Source organism: Oncorhynchus gorbuscha, linkage group LG25, assembly GCF_021184085.1.
Source record: "Oncorhynchus gorbuscha isolate QuinsamMale2020 ecotype Even-year linkage group LG25, OgorEven_v1.0, whole genome shotgun sequence".
NCBI classification, from domain to species: Eukaryota; Metazoa; Chordata; class Actinopteri; order Salmoniformes; family Salmonidae; genus Oncorhynchus; species Oncorhynchus gorbuscha.
In genome coordinates this window covers 33,437,804-33,465,116 of record NC_060197.1, presented here as the reverse complement: position 1 = coordinate 33,465,116, position 27,313 = coordinate 33,437,804, and the positions used below count along the sequence as shown (strand labels likewise).

Sequence of the window (27,313 nt, the reverse complement as noted above, 5' to 3'; positions counted from 1 at the left end):
ACTTGCCCTCCAAATACACCTCTACTGTTTTCAACCAAGATCTCAGCGATCACTGCCTCACTGTCTGCGGTCAAACAACCACCCCTCATCACTGTCAAACGCTCCCTAAATCACTTCTGCGGGCAGGCCTTTCTAATTGACCTGGCCCGGGTATCCTGGAAGGATATTGACCTCATCCTGTCAGTAGAGGATTCCTGGTTATTCTTTAGAAGTTCCTTCCTCACCATCTTAAATAAGCATGCCCCATTAAAAAAATTAGAACCAGGAACAGATATGGCCGGTGGTTCTCTTCAGACCTGACTGCCCTTGACCAGCACAAAAACATCCTGTGGCGTTCTGCATTAGTATCGAATAGCCCCTGTGATATGCAACTTTTCAGGGAAGTTAGGAACCAATATACACAGGCAGTTAGGAAAGCTAACTATATCTATCCTACCCTGCCTTTCTAAGGTCTTCGAAAGCCAAGTTCACAAACAGATTACCGACCATTTAGAATCCCACCATACCTTCTCCACTATGCAATCTGGTTTCAGAGCTGGTCATGGGTGTACCTCAACCACGCTCAAGGTCCTAAACAATATCATAACCGCCATCGATAAGATACATTACTGTGCAGCTGTATTCATCGACCTGGCCAAGGATTTCGACTCTGTCAATCACCACATTCTTATTGGCAGACTCGACAGTCTTGGTTTCTCAAATGATTGCCTCGCCTAGTTCACCAACTACTTCTCTGATAAAGTTCAGTGTGTCAAATCGGAGGGCCTGTTGTCCAAACCTCTGGCAGTCTCTATGGGGGGTGGCACAGGGTTCAATCCTCCGGCCGACTCTCTTCTCTGTATACATCAAAGATGTCGCTGTTGCTGCTGGTGATTCTCTCATCCACCTCTATGCAGACGACACCATTCTGTATACATCTGGTCCTTCTTTGGACACTCTGTTAACAAACCTCCAGACGAGCTTCAATGCCATACAATTCTTCCTTCTGTGGCCTCCAACTGCTCTTAAATACAAGTAAAACTAAATTCATGCTCTTCAACCGATCGCTGCCCGCACCTGCCCGCCAGTCCATCCAGCATCACTACTCTGGACGGTTCTGACTTAGAATATGTGGACAACTACAAATACCTAGGTGTCTGGTTAGACTGTAAACTCTCCTTCCAGACTCACATTAAGCATCTCCAATCCAAAATTAAATTTAGAATCGGCTTCCTATTTCGCAACAAAGCATCCTTCACTCATGCTGCCAAACATACCCTCATAAAACTGACCATCCTACCGATCCTCGTCTTTGGCGATTTCATTTATAAAATAGTCTCCAACACTCTACTCAGCAAATTGGATGCAGTCTATCACAGTGCCATCCGTTTTGTCACCAAAGCCCCATATACTACCCACCACTGTGACCTGTACGCTCTCATTGGCTGGCCCTCGCTTTACTCGTCGCCAAACCCACTGGCTCCAGGTCATCTACACATCTCTGCTAGGTAAAGCCCCACCCTCCCATCTCAGCTCACTTATCACCATAGCAGCACCCACTCGTAGCACGCGCTCCAGCAGATATATCTCACTGGTCACCCCCAAAGCCAATTCCTCTTTTGGCCACCTTTCCTTCCAGTTCTCTGCTGCCAATGACTGGAATGTAACTGCAAAAATCACTAAAACTGGCTCCAGACTCATATCTCCCTCACTCAGCTTTATCACCAGCTGCCAGAGCAGCTCACAGATCACTGCACCTGTACATAGCCCATCTGTAAATAGCCCATCCAACTACCTCATCCCCATACTGTATTTATTTATTTATCTTGCTTCTTTGCACCCCAGTATCTCTGCTTGCACATTCATCTTCAGCACATCCACCATTCCAGTGTTTAATTGCCATATTGTAATTACTTCGCCACCAAGGCCTATTTTTTGCCTTACCTCCCTTATCCTACCTCATTTGCACACACTGTATATAGATTTTTTCTACTGTATTATTGACTGTATGTTTGTTTATTCCATGTGTAACTCTGTGTTTTTGTATGTGTCGAACTGCTTTGCTTTATCTTGGCCAGGTAGCAGTCGTAAATGAGAACAACCAGCCTAACTGGTTAAATAAAGGTGAAATAAAAATACATGTAAAATAAGGAATGATGTTTTATACCATGGCTATAATAAAACACATTTGCCATTAGAAATGGGTTCATTTGCCGGTAGAAATGGATCCAACATCCACTGACGTAGCTACCAAGTTCACTAGATAGCTACAGTAGTTACCGTGGTATGAAACAAACAGACTTGCTAGTTTAACTAACCATACCATCAGTCCTAGATTGCTATTGTGAAAATCATGGTTAACAATAACAATACTGTTATCTATTTGACTTTTGCTTTCAAAAGCAACTCAAACAAAACATGTAAAAATTAACTATAGCCATTGAATTCTACCGTGCAAATATACTGTGCTTTATAGGGAAATAATGCAAGCCAATCAGAAAGGAGTATTCAACAATGCCATGGTATAATTAAGTGATAATACCAGAGAAGCCACTGTTTGGAGGATATATTGGCTCGGGTGTTGTTAGCCCCAGACGAAGTGAGGCTGTTCTGAGAGCAGAAGGGGGGAGTGCAACTCAATATTCGGAACGTGTCCTTAATGTTTTGTACACTCAGTGCATACATTTTTTTTACCTTGCATTAGTATGCCACATCAGTGCATTATAACCATATTTGAACTCTTGTTAAACAGGTAAAAGGCCAAAAGCCCTGGAAGCTTCTGTTAACCAGAGAATTCCAAAGTGTATCTCTTAAATAATGTAGTGGGTTAATTTATTGCTTTAATACCTACACCAGTGTCACGAGTCGAAAGATATGAGGGCGATGGACTCTCTTTATATGCCATCTCAATTGTAACATTGGGGGAAGTTCCTGGCAGCCTTGGTTATATTGTGACTAATATCCCTCTGTTATGTCTGGGAGAAACAAAGCGTGTGTGTGCGTGTACTTCTGTGTGTTGGTGTGTGTACATGATGACGACAATCTGGAATCTCTCTCTCCCTGGTATGCATTGGAGGAGATGCTTACACTCTGATAAGTACCCTGCCTACTGAGAAGATCAAACAATACCCACTATGTTGCAAGCACGCACGCACGCACGCACACGCACCCACACACACACACACACACACACACACACACACAACCAACAGGGATATAGAGCTCTGGCGTTTAACTCCCCTGGTTGTGAGATAAGCCTTTCACTGATTCTCAATCTAGCATCTAATCGACGGAGGCTGGCGTCAACACATCCCAGGCTTTAGGAACCCTCTTCCTGAGACCAACAATACGTGACAGAATACGGTCCTTCTGTAGCTCAGTTGGTAGAGCATGGCGCTTGTAACTCCAGGGTAGTGGGTTCGATCCCCGGGACCACCCATACGTAGAATGTATGCACACATGACTGTAAGTCGCTTTGGATAAAAGCGTCTGCTAAATGGCATATATTATTATTATTTATTATTATTATTATTATTATTATTATATTATTATAAGAAGTAAACGTGCATTACCTTTCACTGTGATCTGCGCTACCGCCTCGATGACCCCCAGAGTGGACATGGCCACGCAGGTATAGTTGTTCGACTGGCGGACGTCAGTGAGCTCCAAAACGTTTCGTCCAATGGGCATGTCGTCCTCGGGCGTCAGGTCTTCGGCACCCAGCATCCATTTGACGTAGGGCATAGGGGAGCCCACCGCCACACAGGTGATGTTGACACTGCCTCCAGGCATGATCTCGTTGTCCGTGGGCGGGATGGAGAACCGCGGGGGTACCCGGCGCACTGCAAAAGACAAAAGGCAATGGTAACAACTCGTACAAACCGCACAAGGCCAAGGTTTCCCATCAACGGCCCGAGAAAAAAAGAGACTCATAAGTTTACAGTATAGAGACGGATAACAAAAATATTTACATTTACAATACAACTTGCCCGAAATGTAACTTTTATATCTAATGTAATATATTTAACACAGTCCAGGCCTCAAAGATGGGACTAGCTACGGACTAATGATTGCACAAACACCATGCACAAATGATACCATCCATACAGACATAAAGAGAACAGCACAGAGGAACTGGAGCGTCGACGGCATGGCAGAGTGAAGTGTACAAGAGAACAACTTCAATGCTGCGTTCTTCCAGTTGATGTGAAGTAAATGTGCCGCGTCACATTCTCACATCACACATACTACGGCCCGTGGTGGGAACACATCCAGCTACGGTGCATGGAATAGAGTGCAACTCTGCTTCTCAGATCAAAAAAGTGGATACACATTCCAAAATAACCATGTCCGAGTATAAACAACAAGAAAAAACATGTCCAAATTTGATATTGAAAAGAAAATGAAAAGAAACAGCATCCATTATGAGGTAAAAGGGTTGGAGCTTGTCATGGTGACTCTCTGTCATGCACACAAGCACATAGCTGGCTTAGAGAGGCAACCATGTTTGGTGAATGGGAAGGAGAGAGGAGGATTGAGAGGGGGAAAAAATAGTAACAAAAAAAGACAGATATCAAACATGGGGAGGACGGTTAGAGTTAGGCTGGCAGGAGGGAGGTAAGGTTTAGGCTGGCAGCGTTGGGTTTCTGGGAAATTAACACTACTGGCTATTATTAAGCTAGAGTTGCTAGGGCAGGACAAATTTACAGTGTCACTGGACAGATTAGGGGAAGTGCAACAGTATGACAGGACAGGACAGGGATAGGCAGAGGCAACTCAACACGAATCACAACGTTTTCTGAGGTTTAACTAAGTTAGTTAACCACATACGATTGAAACACACCATATAGGGTAAGCATATTTAAGGGGCAGGGGCTGGGGCAGATACAGAGGAGGAATGGGTTTGGATTTTAAAACATGTCTAGTGAGAAATTTGATTAAAGGAATGAAGTCAGTGTTACTGCTTATATTACTCAGAATGAATATAAGTCCCAATATGCCGATCTCCTTTGATACGCAGATGCGTAATGGTGGCAGAATTTGGGGAATGCAGTTTGCTCTTCCATGCACCTTGGAAAGATTAATCACTCAGGTGCTTTGGCGGTGAACCTTGGTCATACTAATAAAGGGTGAAACACTCCCATCGTCCCAATCACGTTTAATTCAAATTAAACAATCTCCTCTCAAATATGGGGCACAAAAATGCCTTGACTAATGTAATGGCAAGAGCCATTGGGGTTTCCCGCAGTATGTGGTCATTAATATACATTAACGTGATGTGATATAAAACTGAGGGCTAGCTAAAATAACATTGTTTGCTAATAGCATTGTTTGCTAAAGCTAAAAGCCTGCATCTACATGTAGAATTAGCTAATGGGTTCAACCGCCATCACATTTAATACAGCACATTCTGCTAAGCAGATTGTGCCTCTCCAGAGAGAAGGAATCTCAGAAACTACTACTTGCATTATTAAATACAACTTTTCACTCGCTTCATATTTAATTAATATCCAATTGGATGCTGCTCCCCCATGACATAATGTTATCATACTAATTTTAATATCATTACATTTGTCCAGTCTTACAGCTAATACTCCAAATACATCATTCTTTCATGAAAGCCTCTGTAGGAAAAATCCTTTGCAGAGGCAGCGTACATCTCACAAGGCTAACAGCTGAGCGCTAAACCTCGCCACTGATTATAACAAAGGGGAATTTAGCTTATAGCTTTTAAAACATGTCTTTCTCTGAGACTATGATGAAGAGCAACAGAGAGAAAATGTGCATCCAGTCTTAGCTAGGCAGGCCGCAGAGCATGGCAGCACTTCATTCCAGGAGCCTGCAGTGATTTAGGACACCTCCGGGGCTGCGGCTCATGTTGCCCCTGAGCTTTTTTGTGCCGCCTGCCATTGTCACGCCGTTGGCCTGAGTAACCAAGCAGGAACACTGACAAGCTAAGGACACCGATGGGCAAGGGGTAGGGGTGGGGCTGAGAGCGTGGGGGGGGTGATCTCTAGCTTGAGCATAAACAGGTCACCATGCAAATACTCCCCGAAGATGCAAATATTATCCCACACCCTCCCACCGCCCCAAAGATGCACATTTCCTCCCACGACATGCACCACTTTTTGGACAGTCAAGCATCGTAGCCAAGACCAAGGGCATTCTTCATGGAAAAGGTGAACTGAGAAACTCAGCAGAAACAACAGTAGTAATACAAGGCTATCGGTAATATAAATGGTAATAAACCAAGAAGAGAACAAAATGAGAGAGAAAAATGTATTTGATTTGTATTGTTGAGAATTGTGTTTTTGGACGGTAGCAATAAATGAGTTTCTTTAGTTTCAGTTTTGTATAAAAGTAAAAACACACCAACCTTCTCGCAGCTCTGAGGGATGTAGGGGGTTTGATGCAGAACACAATGAAATGAGGAAAGGAGAAGGAAACAAGGGAGACACAGAGAGAGTAAAAAGGCCATGTTCAAGGCGTTGAAACTGCTACTTAAAAAATGTGAAGGACTTCCTGTCACATGGGGACAGGGAGTCCGCTGCAGTGCCCTCACACCCGCGTTTAGGGGCAGAGGTCCTGTAGCACCAATGAAATATGTTAAGCATTTTGAGGGCTGAAATCATTTTCTATGTTTTGCATATCATATAATCCTGTCCCAGTCATGTGGTTGGCTTATATCGAGGATTAACATGCTATAGGTAGGTTGGGTTTTACATACAAATGTTCTGCATGTTGAAAAGGTGAGCAATACAAAAAGTAATAATATGATATCCAGAAAGATATCTCTATGCATTTATTTGGTCAATATCCACTTTAAGTTTGTTCCAAAATCAATTAGTTCATTATTCAGTATTCTAGATATTGTCATTGATTGTGTTTTAAATTGATGATCCGTGATGACACTGCAAACCACAAGGCTCGGACAGAATCATAGATCTTAGTTTTTTTAAAGAAGAATACCTACAGCTGCCAGTGAAAATATTCATACAAAATTGATGAAAAACTACTCCATTTAATATGAAAAAAAGAATATCCATTACGTTTAACTGATCTATATGAAAAGGTAACAATGGACACGGCATCACATAAAACCTCCATTTTATCAGTAGAGAATTTATTTAAAAAAACACACAATAACATTTATTCCACTGGCCTTCAACTATGTAATGTGACTTTCACATAGACAGTTTGTGACAATTGGAATAAAGATTTGTAATAACGCAAGAAGGTGATATGAAAGCCAGAATACATAGTGTTACCTATCAATGAATTATCACTTAGAAGAAAATTAGCAAATACATGTATGTGCTGATGCTATCAACACGAGCATAGACAGTAAAGATGTTGCAATTTTAAACCAGGCGTTAAAATGAAAGATTTAATGATAACTACATACAATTATTATTTAATATAATCTCAGCACTTTTAATACTGTATTGACAAAGAGAGATGAGTTAAAGGTGTCCTTCCAATGTTGCTCAAAAGAGAAGAGAAACAGAAAGATCAGAGAGGATCCGCTACTATGAATAGAGGGGATTGGTGGAGGGATTGTCCACCCATTTCCCCTCAAGGTACATTTAGGAGTAAAAGTAAATTAGTAGGTAAACACACCAAGCAGTCAAGTCATTGGAGTTAGACTTAGGAAACAGAACAGAAAAACACAAAACAGAACACACAGGTTCAAATCAGTGCAGGTAGGTCTAATAGAACAAAACAGCCATACTTACAAGTACCTCACTGGACATGGACCTCTGGACTGGATCAGTAACTCCAGCACCCAGAATTACCCAGTTTCAACACCAGTTGTACTATAATATACCGTAACATAATATACCACTTCAATGTTTTTCTTCCAAAGATGAATACCGTTGTTGTTTGATCATTGCTTTCCTACCTCTAACATATAGATTGGCGGGGGCAGAATAGCGGGTTCCATCGTTGTTAGTGGCGACGCACTCGTACTTCCCCTGGTCGGACTCTTCGCTCTGCTCAATCTGGAGGGCCCCTGCGTGGGAATAGAAGATATGTGCCGGACACCATTGGTTAAGTGTCTGCCATTTTGAATTGAGTTGACAAACATAAAAAAATCGTGCTTGTTGTAAAACTGCTGAGGGGCCAACATGTCATTCGGGCCCCCTCACTCCTAGACTTGCTCTTTTAGTCTGTTCAGGGGCCAACATGTCATTGGGGCCCCCTCACTCCTAGATTTGCACTTTTAGACTGCTCAGGGGCCAACATGTCATTGGGGCCCCATCACTCCTAGACTTGCTCTTTTTTTAATCGATGAGGGTACAGAGTAAAATCGGCTACCATTGTAACTAGCGTAGAGGGATTTTTGGTATCTGTAGGGATCATTTTCACAGAAGATAGTTAACTTTAACATTGACCAACACAACCATATTTGTTGAGCAAATAGGCATTCTTCTTGTAACTTGACAGATTTTCCCCTAACATTCCCCTGGTCTGATGTATTAAATGTGTGACATCTTTATTCCGTTTATTCTGTGATTATTAACAAAATACATTTGAATTGTAGTAATCATGGATAGTTGCAGTCGAATTGCTACATTATCAGACCTACAGAAATCTTAGGGAGAAAAAATGACATTTTAATTAACAACCATGGAAAAATATTTAATATTTAACATTTACCTTATTATTGACTTCAGTGGATACAAACAAACCTACATACATGTTGCAGGGTCTAAAAAGGCACTCAACTTTAAGGCCAGTGTTAAAATATGTCATAGAATAGCTCGACTTTGAGGGATAGGGGCAAGCCCTGCAATGTACAACATTTCACTGGACTGTCAATATGGGGATGAGTGAAACTGCTTCAAGGAAGCATGGATCAAACAAAAGAGGTTTACAGTATACAAAAGTAGCATAACAAGGGAGGACAATTAAAACATTAAAACAATAAATTTGGGTATGAATTTTAGCATATTTAATCACAGATCCAATATCAATCAAATGATTTAGGACTTCATCCAGTCAAAGTTGGTTAGAAAAATGCAGCACTTACAAAAAACGTGGGGCAGAAAAATGCCGCTGAGATATGTTAAAAAAATACTCATCATAATATCGTATTACAAATATATCACCCTCTGTCACAAAATGTTTGACATGCAGATGTTTTCCAAAGAGCAAGAAATGTATGTCGGCACAACTTACAACCTTTTGACAACCCTTAGCTGAAAAATAAAATGCAATTGTATTAGAAGACAAAATTCAAAATGGTGGCCTTGAGCCGACAAGAAGGCAACCAACCACTGACTGCGTTAGCTTGTGAAAGCTACAAAAGACACCCATAAAAATCCACCAATGGGATCCGCAGTGTGGTGTCATATGACCAGGGGGAAAATGGCTTATGCATCAATCACTCTCCAACTCCCAAATGGCAAAAATGGACCTGCCAGGTCCTCGCCTGACTCAACTGTTTGCCTTCCCCAAAACCTTGAAGAATAAAAAAAACGTCAAAAAGTAAAATAGCCTTCAAACCCAAGAAAAGTAAGAAAAATAGGTGAAAGAGAAAAAAGCACCGGGAGAAACTTTATCAAAAAAGTAGTTGTTTGGGCTTTTTATATTTTTTTTTACAGAAGGTACAGGAGAGGAAAGCAAATAGAAGAAATAAAAAAATAGACTTGCAAAGACAGAAAGAGTTCTTTGGGAGAAAAAAGCAGAGGAAAGGCAATGTTGTCTTCAGCATGCCTGCGTGATTCCACAGCATCTGTGCATCATTTAAGTGCTGAACAAGAGCAGCTAAGGGGGAAAAATGTTTGGTTGTTTTAGTTGGACAAAAAGAGGGACACATGAGTCGCTATGGCCAAAAATTAAACAAAAAATGAAATAAAAATTTGAGTTCGAAAAAAATAAGTTGTCATTGGATATGCTTCTTTGAGCCAGAGCAAGCATATCACAACTGAGTTTTTTTGAAAAAGGCTCTTCAAATCAAAATTCAAAGGAGGAAGTAAAGCATAGACAAAAAATGGAGATTGGATGAAGTCAACGGAACAGGACAAATAAAAAGGAAAGTCGATAATGAGAACTAAATGGGATTCGGAGTCGGGAAACAGGACAAAAATGGAGGCGGACGGGCGGATGGATGGGACGACAGCAAGAATGAAGTTGCTTTGTTCATTCTGTGAACGTCAGTTCAGCACTCTTACCTCTTATTGGTGTACCACCTGGGTGGATAATATGAATGCAAATAAGATTAGAAAGAAGAAGCATTAGTACGAGAAGATAGAGTCTGGGGGCTTTGGAAGAAGAATCAAATTAGACTTATCAGAGTACGTAAATAATGAGTACTAGAGGAAAGAGAAAGAAGAAAGAGAGAGAGATAGAAAGAGAACTCTACTCTATTGGTTAAAAAAAGACAGGATTCATCATAGGAAGGTATCATAGGTCAGAGAAGGTCAGAGAACTTGTGCAGAGGTGTGCCTCAGGGGAGCAGCCATTTTGGAAGTGGCATGGCTTCTGAAGACCATCTACTTTGGAAGGCTTGGAGGAGTTGGAATATGAGAGGGAAGAGACTCGTTTAAGAGACTTGGAACCCTTTAGCTTGACCTCATAGTAATCGTTAAACATCTGCTTAAATCTCTATAATGCTAGTAGGCTTTACATGGTTGAGTGAGTGGGTAAGTGGGTGAGTGGGTGAGTGATTGAGTGAGAGGATACGATACAGTGAGGATAGATAGGTAGGTTATATTACAAAGGTGGTGGATATGGCATATATTGGGCTTAAGCTGGGTGAAATGTGTGTGCTCTTGAAAAGGTGCCTGTATGGCTTATAGGAAAACTTTGTGTGGGGGGGTGGTGTATATGTGTGTCCACTAGGGTTATCTTTGTGTCTACACTAACTGTTAGTAAAATGCATGCCATGCATTTTATTAATAGTTATAACATGAAGAAAAATTAGTGGGGAGTGAAGTGTGCTTCAGAACTAAGCACTTACCAAAGGATTCTGTAGATTTAAATACGGAGAGAAGAAAGACAGCATAAAAATATGATTATATTCCTTAGGTTTAGTTACATGTTTTTTTTTTGTCAGAGTTAAATCTTTATCAACTCTACGTCACAGGAGAATGAAAGTCGCACGTAAAAAAGTGTTAATTTACACAGTTTCTGTTGTCAACAGGCAAAGGAGGGTTAACAAGACAATTTAACAAAGGACAGCTGTGGAATCTGGGAAGACAGGTGGTCAAACATAGAAGACTAAGTGTACCAGAAGTAGTGAGAAATCTTAAACAGCTTGCTATTAGCAAATATTGCTAGCCAAACTACGAGTTAAGTAACAATAAGCATATACAATTTCTAATGCTATGTCAATATCAAAAGGAAACTTTGAATATTCAGGGGATCAGGATGTGGAAATATTGGGAATAAGCCACAAGCATAGGGAAGCGAAAGTTGGAGTCTACGCGGAAAAGCATTGAGTATATCCAGAGAGACTCAAGGGACTGGGAAAGCTAGACACAAATCTCACACACTACTGTGGCTGCTTATGGCTGGAAAACATTCCGGAAAGAAAAGTTGCCTTCGTCAAAGTTAGGTTAGCTTTTCTTTTCTGATTTAGTACAACTGTTAGTTTGAAAGGACATTTTGTTGTTAAATCACAACCAAAAGGACAAAGAATTAGAAAGGAAAATGTCTAAATGTCTGCCTGTTCACCCCGTTCGTCAATTTTCTCTTGCTGTCTTAGAAAGCAATTCAATTGCTAAAAAAACCATGGCTGCTCCTTTGCAAGTTCTGACTGAAGCCCGACGTTGAATATTAATCAATCGTTTAAGTGAAATCAAGTGATAAAAACGGAGGAAATCAAAAGAAGAGAATGGATCCGTCAAACACTGCACCGGGGCAGTCAAAGGGAATCAACTAAAAACCAAAAGAAAAGAAACTCGTCAGAAGAACAGTCACAGCAGTGAGCAATGAGAGAGTCAGACTGAAGCGGCAACAAACATGGAGATAACCGACAGAGCCATGACAAAACCGGAGGCAGGGGTGGGAGGAACAGACGAGACACACCAGGACACACACAGTTGAGGAGGAGGAAGCAGCAGTAGAAACAATGCCATTACCTACTAATATCAAAGCCAAAGAAGAAGAAGAAGAGGAGGAGGAGAACGAGAGACCAGAAACGGAAGGGATTGGGGTGCAAATATAAAAGAGTACTCCCGGTTTATATCCGGGGGCGGCAGTGACACCCTACCTGATCTGAGCTGCTTGATGCGTCCATTGTTGTTGGTGGTGTTGACGGGCAGGAAATCTTTGAACCAGGAGATGTCTGGGTCAGGGTTGCCGCTGGCGGCACAGAGCATGGTGGCCGTGCGAGTTCGCTCTACCACTTTCAACTGGGGGCCCATGTCAATGGTGGGGAAACCAGCAGGCAGTTGGTCCTCTGTGAAAACCAAGAGGAAACCATAGCTGTGAGCACATTGAGTGCAAGTGAGAGGAGTAGGAGGGGGAGAGAGCCAGAGAAAGAGGGCAGACATAATCACAATCAATAGGAGATTAGAATCAACAAGAATGTGTGTGTGTGAGGGGGAGAGAGAGAGAGAGATAGCGAGCGAGCAAGGAAAAGTGACATATTGAGATGTGTATGCGTGCACTGCGTTCATACTATTGTCAAGTTCTAAACAGTTATTCAGTGACATAATACTATTTTCTGATTCCGAGTTACACTTTGCATAAACCTTCAAATAATACAAATAACATGAAAACTGAGATTGAACATTTACATAACCACTAGTCACAATTTCAGCAAGGCTCTGCATTCTAAAAATGTGACACAAAACACAACAGATTTTTCAGACAGTTGACACTTGGGGTGTGTTTTGAGTATTTGTACTCCTTCTCAGCATGTGTACAACTGCATATCGGATGGATCTCTGCCACATAAACCTGTCTCTTCCTCTGCCTGTGCTACAAAGTGCTGCTATCAGAAAGGGGGACTGCTCCTCTCGCTGTTCTTCGAGATGCAAGACAAGATAACTAATGCAGCGCCCTCTCCTGAGCAAAAGAAAATTCAGTTTAACAAAACAAAGACGATCAAAGGCCTACATCAGCTTTTCTGGCCCTTGAGGCTCTTAGCAGGAAGCTGACGCTCTTTCGCAGCGAGAGAAGGCTTTTACAGAGAGCGCTGGGGCACATATCCCATCCAAAATGGCTATTGCTTTACCTTGGTTAAGTTAACACTAAAGCGCTAATATGACACACAGAACCAATGCGGTTGGCATACCAGTGAGGCTGAAGCACACCTTAAAGCTTCACTCTTCCCATCACGATATGGCTAATTAGCTCATGTTTCCTTCCCTCTCGCAAAAGCCACCTATTTTGACTCACTCTCTTCATCAAAGTTTCATGCGACACACATCAGGCTGGAAACAGATTTGAGCAGCCGCTGCCTCTGTGCAGCTGACAACAGTCGTGGCTGCCTTCCAACAATACTTTTGGTTATCTGCTAGGAGAGGATACCGTGGCGGGTTCATCCTTTTTAAGAATTGGACTTCATTACAAATTAGGAACTTAGTTTTCAGCTTCAAAACTTTCCCTCTTCAAGTTAATGTCCCAACCTGAACCAAGGTTAACTTTAACGAGTGAATAATGGGGATGAGGGCATAAGCGCAGAAATAGAAAGCCATTCTATTTATATTCATATAGGTTTGACAGTCAACTTCTAAAAAAAATGAACTTGGAGAATGTCTTTGGGGTGGCTAAAACGAATTGCCAAGTCTTTGCGATTCAGAGTAATTAAGGGAAGGGGAAATGGGTTTTAATAAGGCAATACTATTTTAAGTGTAATTAGCAATACATCATGACAAACACACAGTTTAGAATACATCCTCAATCCAAGGTGTTAAGTGTCCTCTTCTCGATCATTAGCCATTAAAGAAATGAGGTGTGCCTGGGGGTTGGTCCATCTGAAAGTTTGCTGGCATCATGTTTCCTCATCCTACATAAAGAGACTCACTCTCACACAACCGTGAATATGTGATCCTACCTCATTTTAGTTCCATTGAGGCGTATTGAGCTACCTGTTGGGGCGACGCTACTGGCTAATGTGTACTCTATTAACATCTTGAGTTACAATCCATCACACCGCAAACAAATGGAAATCTCAACTCTCTCAACTGATCACAAGGCAACTAATGAGAGAGAGAGAGAGAGAGAGAGAGCGAGAGCGAGGGAAAGAGTCACAGAGTGTGTTGAGCAAATACACAACTTACACTTTTATTTAGTAAGGAGTCTTCAGGCTATACAAAAATAAGTCACCACAAAACATGCTCTCTCATTGTATGGTAATTAACCACCAATAAAGGCATGGATTTGCTATCGGATAAGGCTTGAACTTGTGTCAATGTTGGATACTCATGCAGGCCCATCAATTTTAATACTGATAGTCCAAGTCTAAAATAGGGACAATGAAATGATATTGTTGAACTAATCCAGTGTGTCACGGTTTTCTTCTATCTCGTCCTCTGACGAAGAGGTGTAGCAAGGATCGGACCGAAATGCAGCGTGGTCATTTTCATACATGTTTAATAACGAATAAACACGAACAATACAAAAACATAACACGAAAACCAAAACAGCCTATACTGGTACACAGTCACACAGAGAAAGGAACAATCACCCACCAAACACTCAAAGCATATGGCTGCCTAAATATGGTTCCCAATCAGAGACAACGATAAACACCTGCCTCTGATTGAGAACCACTTCAGGCAACCATAGACTTTTCTAGAAAACCCCACTATACCACAATCCCCCAAAAAACTATACTAAACACACCACATAAATAAACCCATGACACACCCTGGCCTGACCAAAATAATAAAGAAAACACAAAATACTTAGACCAGGGCGTGACACAGCGAGTCAAATGATTTACTTTGATTTTTAAAAGGAATGACAAAAAAAAGTTTAAAATAACTTAGATTTCGAGAGCCTAACAAACATGTTTCTCACAAATATGTTTAACTTCTAAACTATTTCAAAGCACACCTCCTCTCATGACTTAGGGGTATGCAGTTCAGTTAAGAAAGCTGGTCAAGAAGAATGCTTTAAAAGCTTTGCAGATTAATACATCAAATGAGACATTAAATCAACTGGTTACAGCCGTTGCCCACACGACACAAAATAACAGGAAATGGTTTTGGATCCCAAGTAAAAAGAACACACGGAAAAGAGACAAGGACGGTACATTTCTCTTTCATAGAATGCACCTCTGTGTTAAAGTACCATTAACGAAACAGCCTAATGAAAGATGTGTTCGTTTGAGGGGAGGGAGAGGAGGATGAGGTGGAGGAGAGGAATTAATTGAGAGAGGTATCTCCCTCTCCCGAGCTTTCCACAGGCCGTTCGAAGGTCGAATGGAAAATCAGTCGATTTCTAAAGCTACCTGCTCAAACACAATAACCAGGAGCATGCCTCGGAGGACGCATGTTGAATATCATAATGGGATGTCACAATCCGTGCAGCCTAAAAATCATTGTCGGATAAAAGTACAATGTATGGTTGAGGAGGCAAATATGTGTTCAGGAGATCATAATTGTGCCGTTCTCTGATCAATCAAAATTGCTCTCGTGCTGGGCAAAGCAATACCCTTGTTAATTTTACTCTGTAGACAAAGCTAGTTGAAAGAGAACGCCACAGGACAATGCCTACATGTTCAAATATATCCACCGTGTGGTCTTTGTCAGAATTCCATTGTTTGATACAAAATAAGCTCGAGTTTGAGAGATCTAAGGTAGTGCTGTCGTGCTCCTCCAGAGCAGCCAAGAAGTCATGACATCAGAGGTATCTTCAGATACTGCCCGACCATAACTCTAAAACTACCCCTGTGATCTAAAAATAACAAAAAGGCCCCTTTTGGCCTTCCTCTGCCACTCCCAGTATACAATGTTACCTCATAGAATGAACCGTGTGGCTCAGTTGTTTGAGCACGGAGCTTGCAAAGCCAGGGTTGTGAGTTTTGATTCCCATGGGGGGCCAGAATGAAAAAGTATGAAAATGTATACACTCACTAACAGGATAAACGTAAATAATTAGCATTGTGCTAATAAATGAGGAAATTAAACACCTTTCCTCCACTTATGGTGTGATTAACAACTCAAATTGGGCCAAGCTGCGGCAGTATTTTCTTCAGGAGGCCAAGAGAGCCAAATAAAACGAGAATAATCGCTAGTTAATTTATGCAACATGATGTTTGTTGTACGCCTTTTTGAAAAATGGTGGAGTTATTGACAAAGTGTTAAAAAGGAATTAATTCATTAATCTAACGGGCAAAGCGGCTAGAAATTTTACTATGTGCTATGTTTGCAGTTCTGCTAATAGGCAGGGCTTGGGTTTTCGACTTGTGGTTGCATAAATTATCAACACGGGCTAATTCATTACCGCTCAGGGAACTGTTGGCTGTTTCCTGTGATAGAATTGGAAATTGGAAAACGTTGAATTTGTGTGTGTGTGCGTGTGTGCGTGTGTGCGCGTGTTGCGTGTGTGCGTGTGTGTGTGTGTGTGTGTGTGTGTGTGTGTGTGTGTGTGTGTGTGTGTGTGTGTGTGTGTGTGTGTGTGTGTGTGTGTGTGTGTGTGTGTGTGTGTGTGTGTGTGTGTCGGTGTGTCGGTGTTCAGCATGCATGACATCTCCATTCTCTGTGCATTGATGTAAAATGCAGCATAAAGAGACCTCTGTGAGGGTTTCTTTTCACCTCACAGGAGAAAAAAAACCTGAAAGCTCAAGGACAGTTTAAGATGAGGGCAGTTTCATAACTTTGCTCAAGACCGTACTGTATTCAACAATGGATCTACACACTAAATGAGATGGGGGGGAGTAATGCTGAAGTCACCTTCTAAAGAACTGCTGAGAGCTGGTGCTTGATATAAAAGCACTTGCCATGACAATTTGCACACGTTCACCAGTCAGGCCATCAGGTGCCAAGTATGCGAGGATAAAAAAAAAAGACATTGGCTCAAATAGTACCTCAGTGAGCATGTTTTGGCTTAAGACCATAGGTCATTGGACATAAGCTCAGGCTATTAGCAAATGATGTCTATCGATCAGTCATACGTCTCCATACTGTCTCCCTAACAACATGTTACTTACTCCTTGATGATAAGGGAAGCCGTATATTTAAAAGGCACTCATTTGGAAAGGCTTCAAAATTCTAACCAGCCCTCTAATTTGTCTCGACTGCCACCACCAAACCCTTCTCCCCTAACCCCAAAGAACGCACCCAAAACGCCCCGGTGCGACACTCCCTTTGCACAGTGGTGTAATTACAACTGACAAACATAAGTAATATTCTCTTTGGGAGGACCCGCTAATTAAATCTGGCTAATTGAGTCTCGGCAGACCAGGCTAACATTTGGGATGTGATTAGTTACTGTTTACCAGACCAACTTAGCCAAGTTTGTGTAACGGTGGTTGGAGTGAGAGAGGGAAGAGTGAAGAAGCAGGGGGTATCATGTTTACAGAACGTTGTGAGCCTCATGCGGTTATCTCAGCGAGGTGAACCAAGGGGCTGGATGTCTACTTCTGCCATGCCATATTTGCTACATTTTAACATCAGATTTACACAGCTATTAGAAACCACTTCTTTGACGGACAGCTTCCTGTTGACACTCCACACACTTGACCTGGGTAGAGGAAGTCAGGAAGTGTGCACTTGCTGTGTGCCATTATTTGCTAGTTAACCACTCTCACATGATCCTGCCTAGAACATTGAGTTGTGAGTGGAATATTTAATAAATCTGCCAGTCAACGCTTCTAATACAGCGAGGTCGCGGTAGTGGTTTCTATAATTCACACTTCATTCAATTTCAAAATGACCTAATAAGTACAGAGGGATTTAAGGGGAGGAAATAAATAAGCCTTTTCTGTTGTGCTGTGGACCCCCCCCCCCCCCAAAATGAATCCATAAAGACATAAACCTTTCCGGTCCCATTCCGTCATTAATTCCATGCCTGCCGCACAAGGATTGGATTCAGTCAGCCCCCCCCTTGGCGGAACCAGACTTTTCACCCCAGGCTTTAGGTTATTCTTCTGGGAAAATCCCTACAGGCTAAAATAAGATATATTTGTTGGACCTTTTTGAGCGGATACAATCTACTTAAAGAGGCTGTCACAGGTCAGTAGCGAAAGAGCGTGCTGAGAATCATTGTTGTTTGGGAATCACTCCTGCCTGTTCAAGTATGACACCCATCCATCTTATATTTCTCACTCCTTTTAGCTTTATTGTACAGCATGTCCAGTTTAAAATTTGATATTATTATTCTTTTTGGTCTTGAGATAAGGTTTTTCGGGCAGCACAAAAAGGCACAGTACATTTCACATTTCCTTTTGAGTGTGACGGTAGTAACTATTTGCTTCCACCCCTAAATCACACAGCAGCCACGGCCTTTTCTCCTCAGTATAGTGTGCAATGTTCAGTTAAGGCACACTAATTAGAAATGTAGCTGCGATCAAAGCACCAAATAAATAAAGCAACAGCCTGGAAGATGAAGAATTTCCCGGGTTAGGAATGTTAACCAACCATCTCTGTTGCTTCTCCAACACTCCTCCAATGACAATCATTTAGTTGGGTCCTGGCTTGCGGAGTCCATGGCATGCATTGCTGATTGGGCATTAAATGGAAATTAGTTCTAATTAAGTCTTGGTTGCTTTATGGACTTGGATAATAGTGACCTACAAGTGCAGGCATGCAACGCACACAGAATAGAGAGAGCGGGAACGAGAAGGAACGAGAGAATGAAAGACAGAGTGCAGTGGCCTCGGGAGAGGATCAAATGGAAATGGTGCCAGAGTCCAGGATAAATCATCTAACAAATCATCTCTCAGGGCATATATGAGGGAGCGAAATCTGCAGGCCAAGAAACCCTGCCAGAAAAGGCGATCTAAGGATGACTGGCACCGTAACGCACTCAGGACTTGACCATTACCCCAGGACACTGGCAGATGTCCAACTGTGCAGGATGTGTGGGCAAATGGCTTTTGACAAAGAGCACAGACCGTGCAACACTAATGTTATTGAGTTCATCCGTGCCAGCCCTTTCTGTTTCAATACTGTATGTGACCCAGAGGGTTACGTGGCAGTGTAACATGCCTAGGATTTGGTATTCTATTATGCTGATAACAAACCGTCTTTTGTGACCTAGAGAATACTTTTTCTTTAGTTTTGCCATGGACTATATTTTTTTAAGGGGCTTTTGGTTGAGACACAAACTTTTGAAGAGATGTAAGCAATGTTGAGTAGTTGAGTAGGACAGCTTCTTGTACTACGACAGCATTCGCTCAAATTTTTCCCCACAAAGTTCAATACAACCAGTTAGTACACCCGCTAAAGGGCGAACCTGAATCCTCTTCAACAAAATGTTCCTCTCTCTGCAGCCGTTCAACTAATGTATTTAATTATGTTGGCATTCGAGAGGGAACTGTTAATTATGCTTTTGTTTTCTCTCAAAATTACTCGACCAAATGTAAGAGCTCTTCAGTGACAAAGGCAGCCAGTAATTTCTCTTTGTGCCAAATCTATGACGCCATTTGCTCTCCTTTTCGCTATCTCTCATTCTTTGTTTCCCCCTACATCTCTCACCCTCCCGGCTGTTGTTGTCCCCTGCTCCACTTACAAGGTGCACTTCTCACCACAGTAAAAAGGTGATATTTTACAGTCTAGCAAATCAACGATGACAGGCCTCTCAATCTACCCACATTTGCTTTATCAGCAACGTACAGCTGGATTGAAATATTCCAAAATGTGACAGTTCCACCTCAAAGAGTCTTTTTTATAGACAGAATATTGTCTGGCTGTGTTTCTCCACATATCCATCCATCATTTCCTCCATAAACCCTCTACAGAGGTGAAACTTGTCCCTTATGTGTCTTTTTTTACAAGAACATTGCACTGCGATATCATTCTCTCAATCTTGTGCCCCCTGTCATTTAATTAGCTTATTCCTTTTGCTTTTTCACGTGGAGTTTCGCTTGTGCCTGTCACCCAAGTACTCCTCTTCCATTTGAAACAGAAACAAGGTTTCAGGTTAAGGCACGTCTCTGAAATCAGATTTCCCTTATAAAAACTTACCCTTCCAGGGTTATTTTGGCCACAAGAAATATGCTTTAATAGAATTCATATCCTACAATGACATAAATAGATTTTTTAAATGACATTTGTATTTGTATGTCAAGCAGAACAGGTGGGGAAAGCACATCGTGAATACAGGGCCTAGGAAATGAAAGAGATTGACACAATATAAAACAGTCCTAACTGCTGACGTTTTGGTTTCACTGCCTTCTCTCTCTGACACTGTATTGAACAGGAAAGCTGTCACCTAAATGATGCTTTTAACACATCACAACCGATAAAAGGAGTGCTGACTGTGTGCTCTCTGTGGACTATGATAGCTGTTCTCTGTGTCTGTGTCTGTGTCTGTGTGTGGGTCTGTGTCTGTGTCTGTGTCTGTGTGTGTGTGTGTGTGTGTGTGTGTGTGTGTGTGTGTGTGTGTGTGTGTGTGTGTGTGTGTGTGTGTGTGTGTGTGTGTGTGTGTGTGTGTGTGTGTGTGTGTGTGTGTGTGTGTGTGTGTGTGTGTCTATGTGTCTGTGTCTGTGTCTATGTGTGTGTGTGTGTTAGAGAGATTAGGCTTGAGCTCTTGACCGTAAATGGTTATTGACCACCAGGAGTTTGCGATACTGACTTGTCTTTACTGATAGCACTTCGGTGCGAGCTACTCAAACACAACATATCCCTTCAAGACACACTGCTGTACATACAGGGCTTGTTTAAGACTTATCATACTGGAACTTGAACCCCCCCCCCCCCTCCTTATGGCATTCCGTTGGATTGCTTGTCAGATTATAAACGTCTCAGTGTCGAATACTTAAGATGCAAGTGAAAGTTTTGACCTTTGACCATCAATGGACAAAAGTATCTCACGGAGGGGAAGGTGTAGCAAACCACGCAGAGCAATACAAGTCAAGACTGCCACCGAAAGCAAGGTTGTCAAGGTTTGGAGGGAGTGCTAAATATAATCCAAGAATATTAACAATGTATGACAGCAAACATCAAAAACAGTAAAATAGAAGACCACAAAATATAGTATATGACATTCACTCCAAGATATGGCAGATTGATCACGGGACTGATTGAGCATAATCTGGGTGTATCGCATCATATGAATCGTATTAGGTCATCTCGATCTAACTAAAAGCCTCTTCCATTTTATACAATATCAGATTCTCGGTTTAGATCTTCACTCGCACATAATCACCTAGTTCTGACTAGCTACATCCTCAAATGGGCCTCCTTCCATCAAAAGGCATTAGATAACAGTCAAAGTACAAATACAAGTATGGCAGACAAAATCCTCATAACCAGCACTTAATAGAGAGACAGCATGCAGGGGGGGATTTCCCAAATATATCATTCAGGTTTGTACTTGGCAGACAAGCACAAAGCTCAGAGTCCACCGCAGACCCGACTGCTAGAAACTAACACAACCAAAAACTAACAAAGCCAAGGACTTTACTTTGTTGTAAGTTGCCTCTCAAGATAGCCATTGGTGAAACAACCTGTTACATAAAAAGGAATTTGGTCTGATCTGATCTGTGTAAATACTACGCTAGTGGCTCTAAAGCAACAAAAACAAACAGAGAATAATCAAATCTACCCGCAGGACTTGTCAGTCCTCCCTAATTCCTTGTGAATTTGGAAAGCAAATGAATAGTTCAAATTTGTAGCGAAAAACCCCTGACCCAGTTACCGCTGTGTAAACAGACCGGTACTTAAAATCCAGCTTTCTGTCAATAATCTACCGAGTGTGTTTGGTCATGCTTTTGTTCGAGGTGGAAATATGTTCAGCCATTTCCTTGCCATGTGTGATACAGACGATTGTGTTCAGTTGACACTGGGTAAATAGTATTAGGTATTTGGTACCGTGAGCCAGGTACAGCTGGTGTTGATAGTCGTGTAATCTCGAGCTACCTCTCTCTCCTAAAAAAGTACTTGAAAGTTTATTAAATACCGTGGCTTACCAAGACATTTAGTAGAAAGAAAACTAATCTTGAGCTCGGAATCGACTTAAGATTCAGTATTTTGGGAACGGAGGAGACTGATTAGTTGCCGTACTTCCGAGGACACCAACACTCGCATCTTTCTTGCATGATAGTGACGGAAGTTTTGTTTAAACATTTTAACGTTTAAATGTTCATACCCTTAAGTTTTTACCACGCCTCCCAAACAGAGTGGCTTCAACTGTATCCAGCAAAACAAAGGGATGTATCTAATTTACAGAGCACATTAAGTTAATTTGCGGAAAATGCAGGGACCAAGTGTGAAAATGAGTCACTTTCAACAGCTGCTGAAATGTGTTTTTCACCTCCATCGCCTGAAGGGTCAAATAGAATTTGAGTTGTGAAATTGTGTCCGGTCTGTTCATTAACGATCGTAATGTATCAGCTTTGACAAGAAGCAAGGTATCCCATTACAAATATGCATGGGAATTTCTCTAGAAGTAAGAGGAAGGAGAGAGGAAGGAAAGCACAAGAGGAAGAGATGGAGAGAGGGAGGGAGGAAGATGAGGTTAGAGTTTGGGGGAGGAGAAAGCTCTCCAACCTCAGGTATCCATTCTGTCTCAGTGAAAAATAGCATCCTCTCCCCACTCGCTCTCTCCACTGATTGTTTCATTTGTAAATCCCCTTTTAGATCCTATAACTAATTCAATGTTTCTTATTTGCTATTAAAACACCCTCAGCTAATGCGTAAGATTATGGGGACTCCTTTGCTGAGTCAATCAATTAATCATCGGCTGCCCTATTTTCTATTTAAACCTCCTTCACAGACGAACACGCCCACTCATTCTTCATTCAGGAAGACACTGAAAATGTACAGGAGTCAATGTATAGAGAGGAGCCTTAAAACCGATTAGCTAACAGTATACTGGAGCCTCTTTTAAAAAACGGTTTTCCCCCATAAATGTATGCAAAATGCTCAGTCTTGTCAATACCAAGATAAATGAATGCTCTTTTTACATGACAGGTTCATTACGAGGACAAATGGCCTCTCACAGAAATCGCACTGTACCAAGCTGAACACTGCTCCTGACAAACCAAACATCCCTTCCATTGCAGCCTGACAGATAGGGTGGGAAGGGTGGTATTTCTTAGGCCAGCCCCTCTAAACTGACCCCACCTACTGTTCCTCCATGCCTGCAGTCCATGTAGCCCCAGTCGCCAATCTGTTACAGCCATCGATGTCTAGAAGACTAGCAAATCACATCAACTGACCTGAGTGCAACAGAAATGTATATGATACCACTGTGAGGCTCACAATGGTGCCTGTGCATATACTCTCTGAGCTGCAACATTTATAAACATGACGGATTAGCCATGATATCCCTCCATTTCCACATAAGCAAAGGAAGCAGAGCGAGGGAGGGGGAAAGAGAGGGGTAGGTAGAGAGGTAGGGAGTGAGAGTGTGTTGGATGCCCCAGGGGTCGGGCTGAAATGGACGGATAAAGAGAATGATGAAAAGGAGAGATGGAGCAGGATGGGAACTGGAGCCTTCTCTCCACAGGCACTGGGTCCTTCTCTCCATAGGCACTGGGTTCTTCTCTCCACAGGCACTGGGGCCTTCTCTCCACAGGCACTGGGGCCTTCTCTCCACAGGCACTGTGTCCTTCTCTCCACAGGCACTGGGTCCTTCTCTCCACAGGCACTGGGTCCTTCTCTCCACAGGCACTGGGGCATTCTCTCCACAGGCACTGGAGCCTTCTCTCCACAGGCACTGGGGCCTTCTCTCCACAGGCACTGGGGCCTTCTCTCCACAGGCACTGGGGCCTTCTCTCCACAGGCACTGGGGCCTTCTCTCCACAGGCACTGGAGCCTTCTCTCCACAGGCACTGGGGCCTTCTCTCCACAGGCACTGGGGCCTTCTCTCCACAGGCACTGGGGCCTTCTCTCCACAGGCACTGGGGCCTTCTCTCCACAGGCACTGGGACCTTCTCTCCACAGGCACTGGGGCCTTCTCTCCACAGGCCTGGCCAGGCAGGCAGGCAGTCAGGAACAAAGCTCTGTCTATGCTCAAATGCTCGCCTAGCTTTGTAGACAGCAAGTCAGTTCAGGCAGATGTACTACCTTTGAGTGGTGGAGATCACTTAAAGGGAGCATGGACGGGGGGAGGGGAGGTAGGGAGAAAAGGAGGGAGGGAGCTGAAAAGAGAGGAGTAGAAAGAGAAAGAGGTAGTCGCTTCCTCCATCCACCACTTTTTCTTTAAACACCTCTGTCTTTTCATAATTTTTATCCTTTGACTCCTTCCTCCTATCTTTACACAAGTTTGTCTTTTTTACTTCCGATAGAGATCTGTACTCTCTCTGTTTTTATTTCCGATAGAGAGACTCTCTCTCTCTCTCTCTCTCTCTCTCTCTCTCTCTCTCTCTCTCTCTCTCTCTCTCTCTCTCTCTCTCTCTCTCTCTCTCTCTCTCTCTCTCTCTCTCTCTCTCTCTCTCTCTCTCTCTCTCTCTCTCTCTCTCTCTCTCTCTCTCTCTCTCTCTCTCTCTCTCTCTCTCTCTCTCTCTCTCTCTCTCTCTCTCTCTCTCTCAGCATATTCCATTTGCTGTCTCGTACCCTCAGCGACAAATCCGTTTTCCTTAAAAAACGGAACTTAATTAGTTTAGGGGGGGGGGAGGTGTCTTCTACGTCAACTTATCAGCCATCAGAATTTTTTTCTGTTATGATTACTAATGTCAAGAAGAGGAGCATAGGAAGAAAAAAAAAGCTACTTCAGAAAAGCTTCGAGCTATTTACCAAGCACAAAGCAGAGATGAAGTCTCCTTCTTCATCAGCCGGGAGGCGTACGCTCGGGAGCTCTGGTTTTAACAGTCCCTCAACTTACATTCTCTCCTTTGAGCACATTAAGCATTCATAAATAAAGAAGCCGTGGCTAGGAATACATAAACAGTGCAGTAGTGCTGGTTATTTCATAAAGATGCTCTGTGATGATGCCCTTAACACAATGCCATGAGGACTTTTAGTCATTTCATTCTCTTCATGTTTTAATGTGGCTATTATTGTGCGTCTAACCTGTTCCAAATCATTTGGGGTATGTATTATACACAGTTGAAGTCGGAAGTTGAAGTCGGAGTTGAAGTCGGAAGTACATACACTTAGGTTGGAGTCATTAAACCAAGTTTTTCAAGCACGACACAAATATTTGTTAACCAACTCTACTTTGTGCATGACACAAGACATTTTTCCAACAATTGTTTACAGACAGATTATTTCACTTACAATTCACTGTATCAAAATTTGACTGTGCCTTTAAACAGCTTCCAGAAAATGATGTCATGGCTTTAGAAGCTTCTGATAGGCTAATTGACATCATTTGTGTCAATTGGAGGTGTACTTGTGGATGTATTTTAAGGCCTACCTTCAAACTCAGCGCCTCTTTTCTTGACATCATGGGAAAATCAAAAGAAATCAGCCAACACCTCAGAAAAAAATTGTAGACCTCCACAAGTCTGGTTCATCCTTGGGAGCAATTTCCAAATGCCTGAAGGTACCACGTTCATCTGTACAAACAATAGTACGCAAGTATAAACACCATGGGACCACGCAGCCGTCATACAGCTCAGGAAGAGGACGCATTCTGTCTCCGAGAGATGAACATACTTTGGTACAAAAAGTACAAATCAATCCCAGAACAACAGCAAAGGACCTTGAGAAGATGCTGGAGGAAACAGGTACAAAAGTATCTATATCCACAGTAAAATGAGTCCTATATCAACATAACCTGAAAGGCAGCAAGGAAGAAGCCACTGCTCCAAAACCGCCATAAAAAAAAGTCATACTACGGTTTGCAACTGCACATGGGGACAAAGATCCTCTCGTCTGATGAAACAAAAATAGAACTGTTTGGCCATAATTACCATCGTTATGTTTGGATGAAAAAGGAGGAGCATTGCAAGCTAAAGAACCCCATCCCAACCGTGAAGCATGGGGGTTTCAGCATCATGTTGTAGGGGTGCTTTGCTGCAGGAGGGACTGGTGCACTTCACAAAATAGACATCATCATGAGGTAGGAACATTATGTGGATATATTGAAGCAACATCTCAAGACATCAGTCAGGAAGTTAAAGCTTGGTCGCAAAAGGATCTTCCAAATGGACAATGACCCCAAGGATATTTCCAAAGTTGTGGCAAAATGGCTTAAGGACAATAAAGTCAAGGTATTGGAGTAGCCATCACAAAGCCTTGACCCCAATCCCATAAAAATGTTGTGGGCAGAACTGAAAAAGCATGTGCGAGCATGGAGGCCTACAAACCTGATTCAGTTACACCAGCTCTGTCAGGAGGAATAGGACAAAATTCACCCAACTTATTGTCGGAAGCTTGTGGAAGGCTACCTGAGACATTTGACCAAAGTTAAACAATTTAAAGGCAATGCTACCAAATACTAATTTAGTATATGTAAACTTCTGACCCACTGGGAATGTGATGAAAGAAATAAAAGCTGAAATAAATCATTCTCTCGTCTATTATTCTGACATTTCACATTCTTAAAATAAAGTGGTGATCCTAACTGACCTAAAACAGGGAATATGTACTAGGATTATATGTCCGGAATTATGAAAAACCGAGTTTAAATGTACTTGGCTAAGGTGTATGTAAACTTCCGAATTCAACTGTTTGTTTTGCTTGGAAGAGCTGTTTTTGAATTGTATTTCTGTGCTTCCCATCATGTACAGGTCAATGCCAAAATAAAGGAAACACTTTATTTAACGCTTTAATAAGGGACACAGTATATAGAAAGCATGTGTGATTCCTGAGTTAATTAAGAAAATAACATCCCATCATGATTAGGGTCATGTATAAAAATGCCCAGTTGCCCATTGTTTTGGCTACACACGCATGCGCGCGCACACACACACAAAGAAACAGACAGTCTTTCTCTATCTCATTGTCCCTTTCCCCCTCTCTCACTTCCCAATAGGGTGAGAATGGAAGCATCCAAGACATATGAGATAAGGAATACAGTCCTGAGATAAGAAATACAATCGCATCCACTAATCATTAACTAACAAATAACATCCACATATTAGCCTGTTTAGCTCCACAACATATCTATAGGAGGTCAGGGGGGTTGGAGGCCAGCGGAGTGTCGGAGACCGGGTGAGCCTCCCAGCCAGGCAGGAAAACAAGCAAGAAGATAGGCCTGTGACATATCCTATTGGTTCATTAACATTCATGTACCTTGCATTAAGAAACAGCAAGGTCAGTTTGGTCAAACGGGCATTCCTAATGACCTGGCGGCAGGTAGCCTAGAAGTTAAGAGC

The 27,313-nt window shown here is 42.3% G+C and overlaps 1 protein-coding gene across 21 annotated transcripts in view; it reads right to left on the bottom strand.

Annotated features, from left to right (window-relative positions):
* LOC124014436 (receptor-type tyrosine-protein phosphatase delta-like) overlaps positions 1-27,313 on the bottom strand; it is a 611,657-nt gene that overhangs the window by 73,716 nt on the left and 510,628 nt on the right. For 10 of the 21 annotated variants that reach the window (XM_046329399.1, XM_046329396.1, XM_046329395.1 and 7 more), the window contains exons 13-18: positions 12,200-12,388; positions 10,946-10,954; positions 10,158-10,175; positions 7,883-7,993; positions 6,356-6,367; positions 3,552-3,821 (exon numbers count right to left, since the gene is read on the bottom strand). In XM_046329399.1, coding sequence (XP_046185355.1) covers positions 3,552-3,821; positions 6,356-6,367; positions 7,883-7,993; positions 10,158-10,175; positions 10,946-10,954; positions 12,200-12,388 — 609 coding nt within the window. The remainder of the gene's footprint in view (positions 1-3,551; positions 3,822-6,355; positions 6,368-7,882; positions 7,994-10,157; positions 10,176-10,945; positions 10,955-12,199; positions 12,389-27,313) is intronic. The other 11 variants (XM_046329400.1, XM_046329405.1, XM_046329417.1 and 8 more) reach the window with 5 other exon arrangements.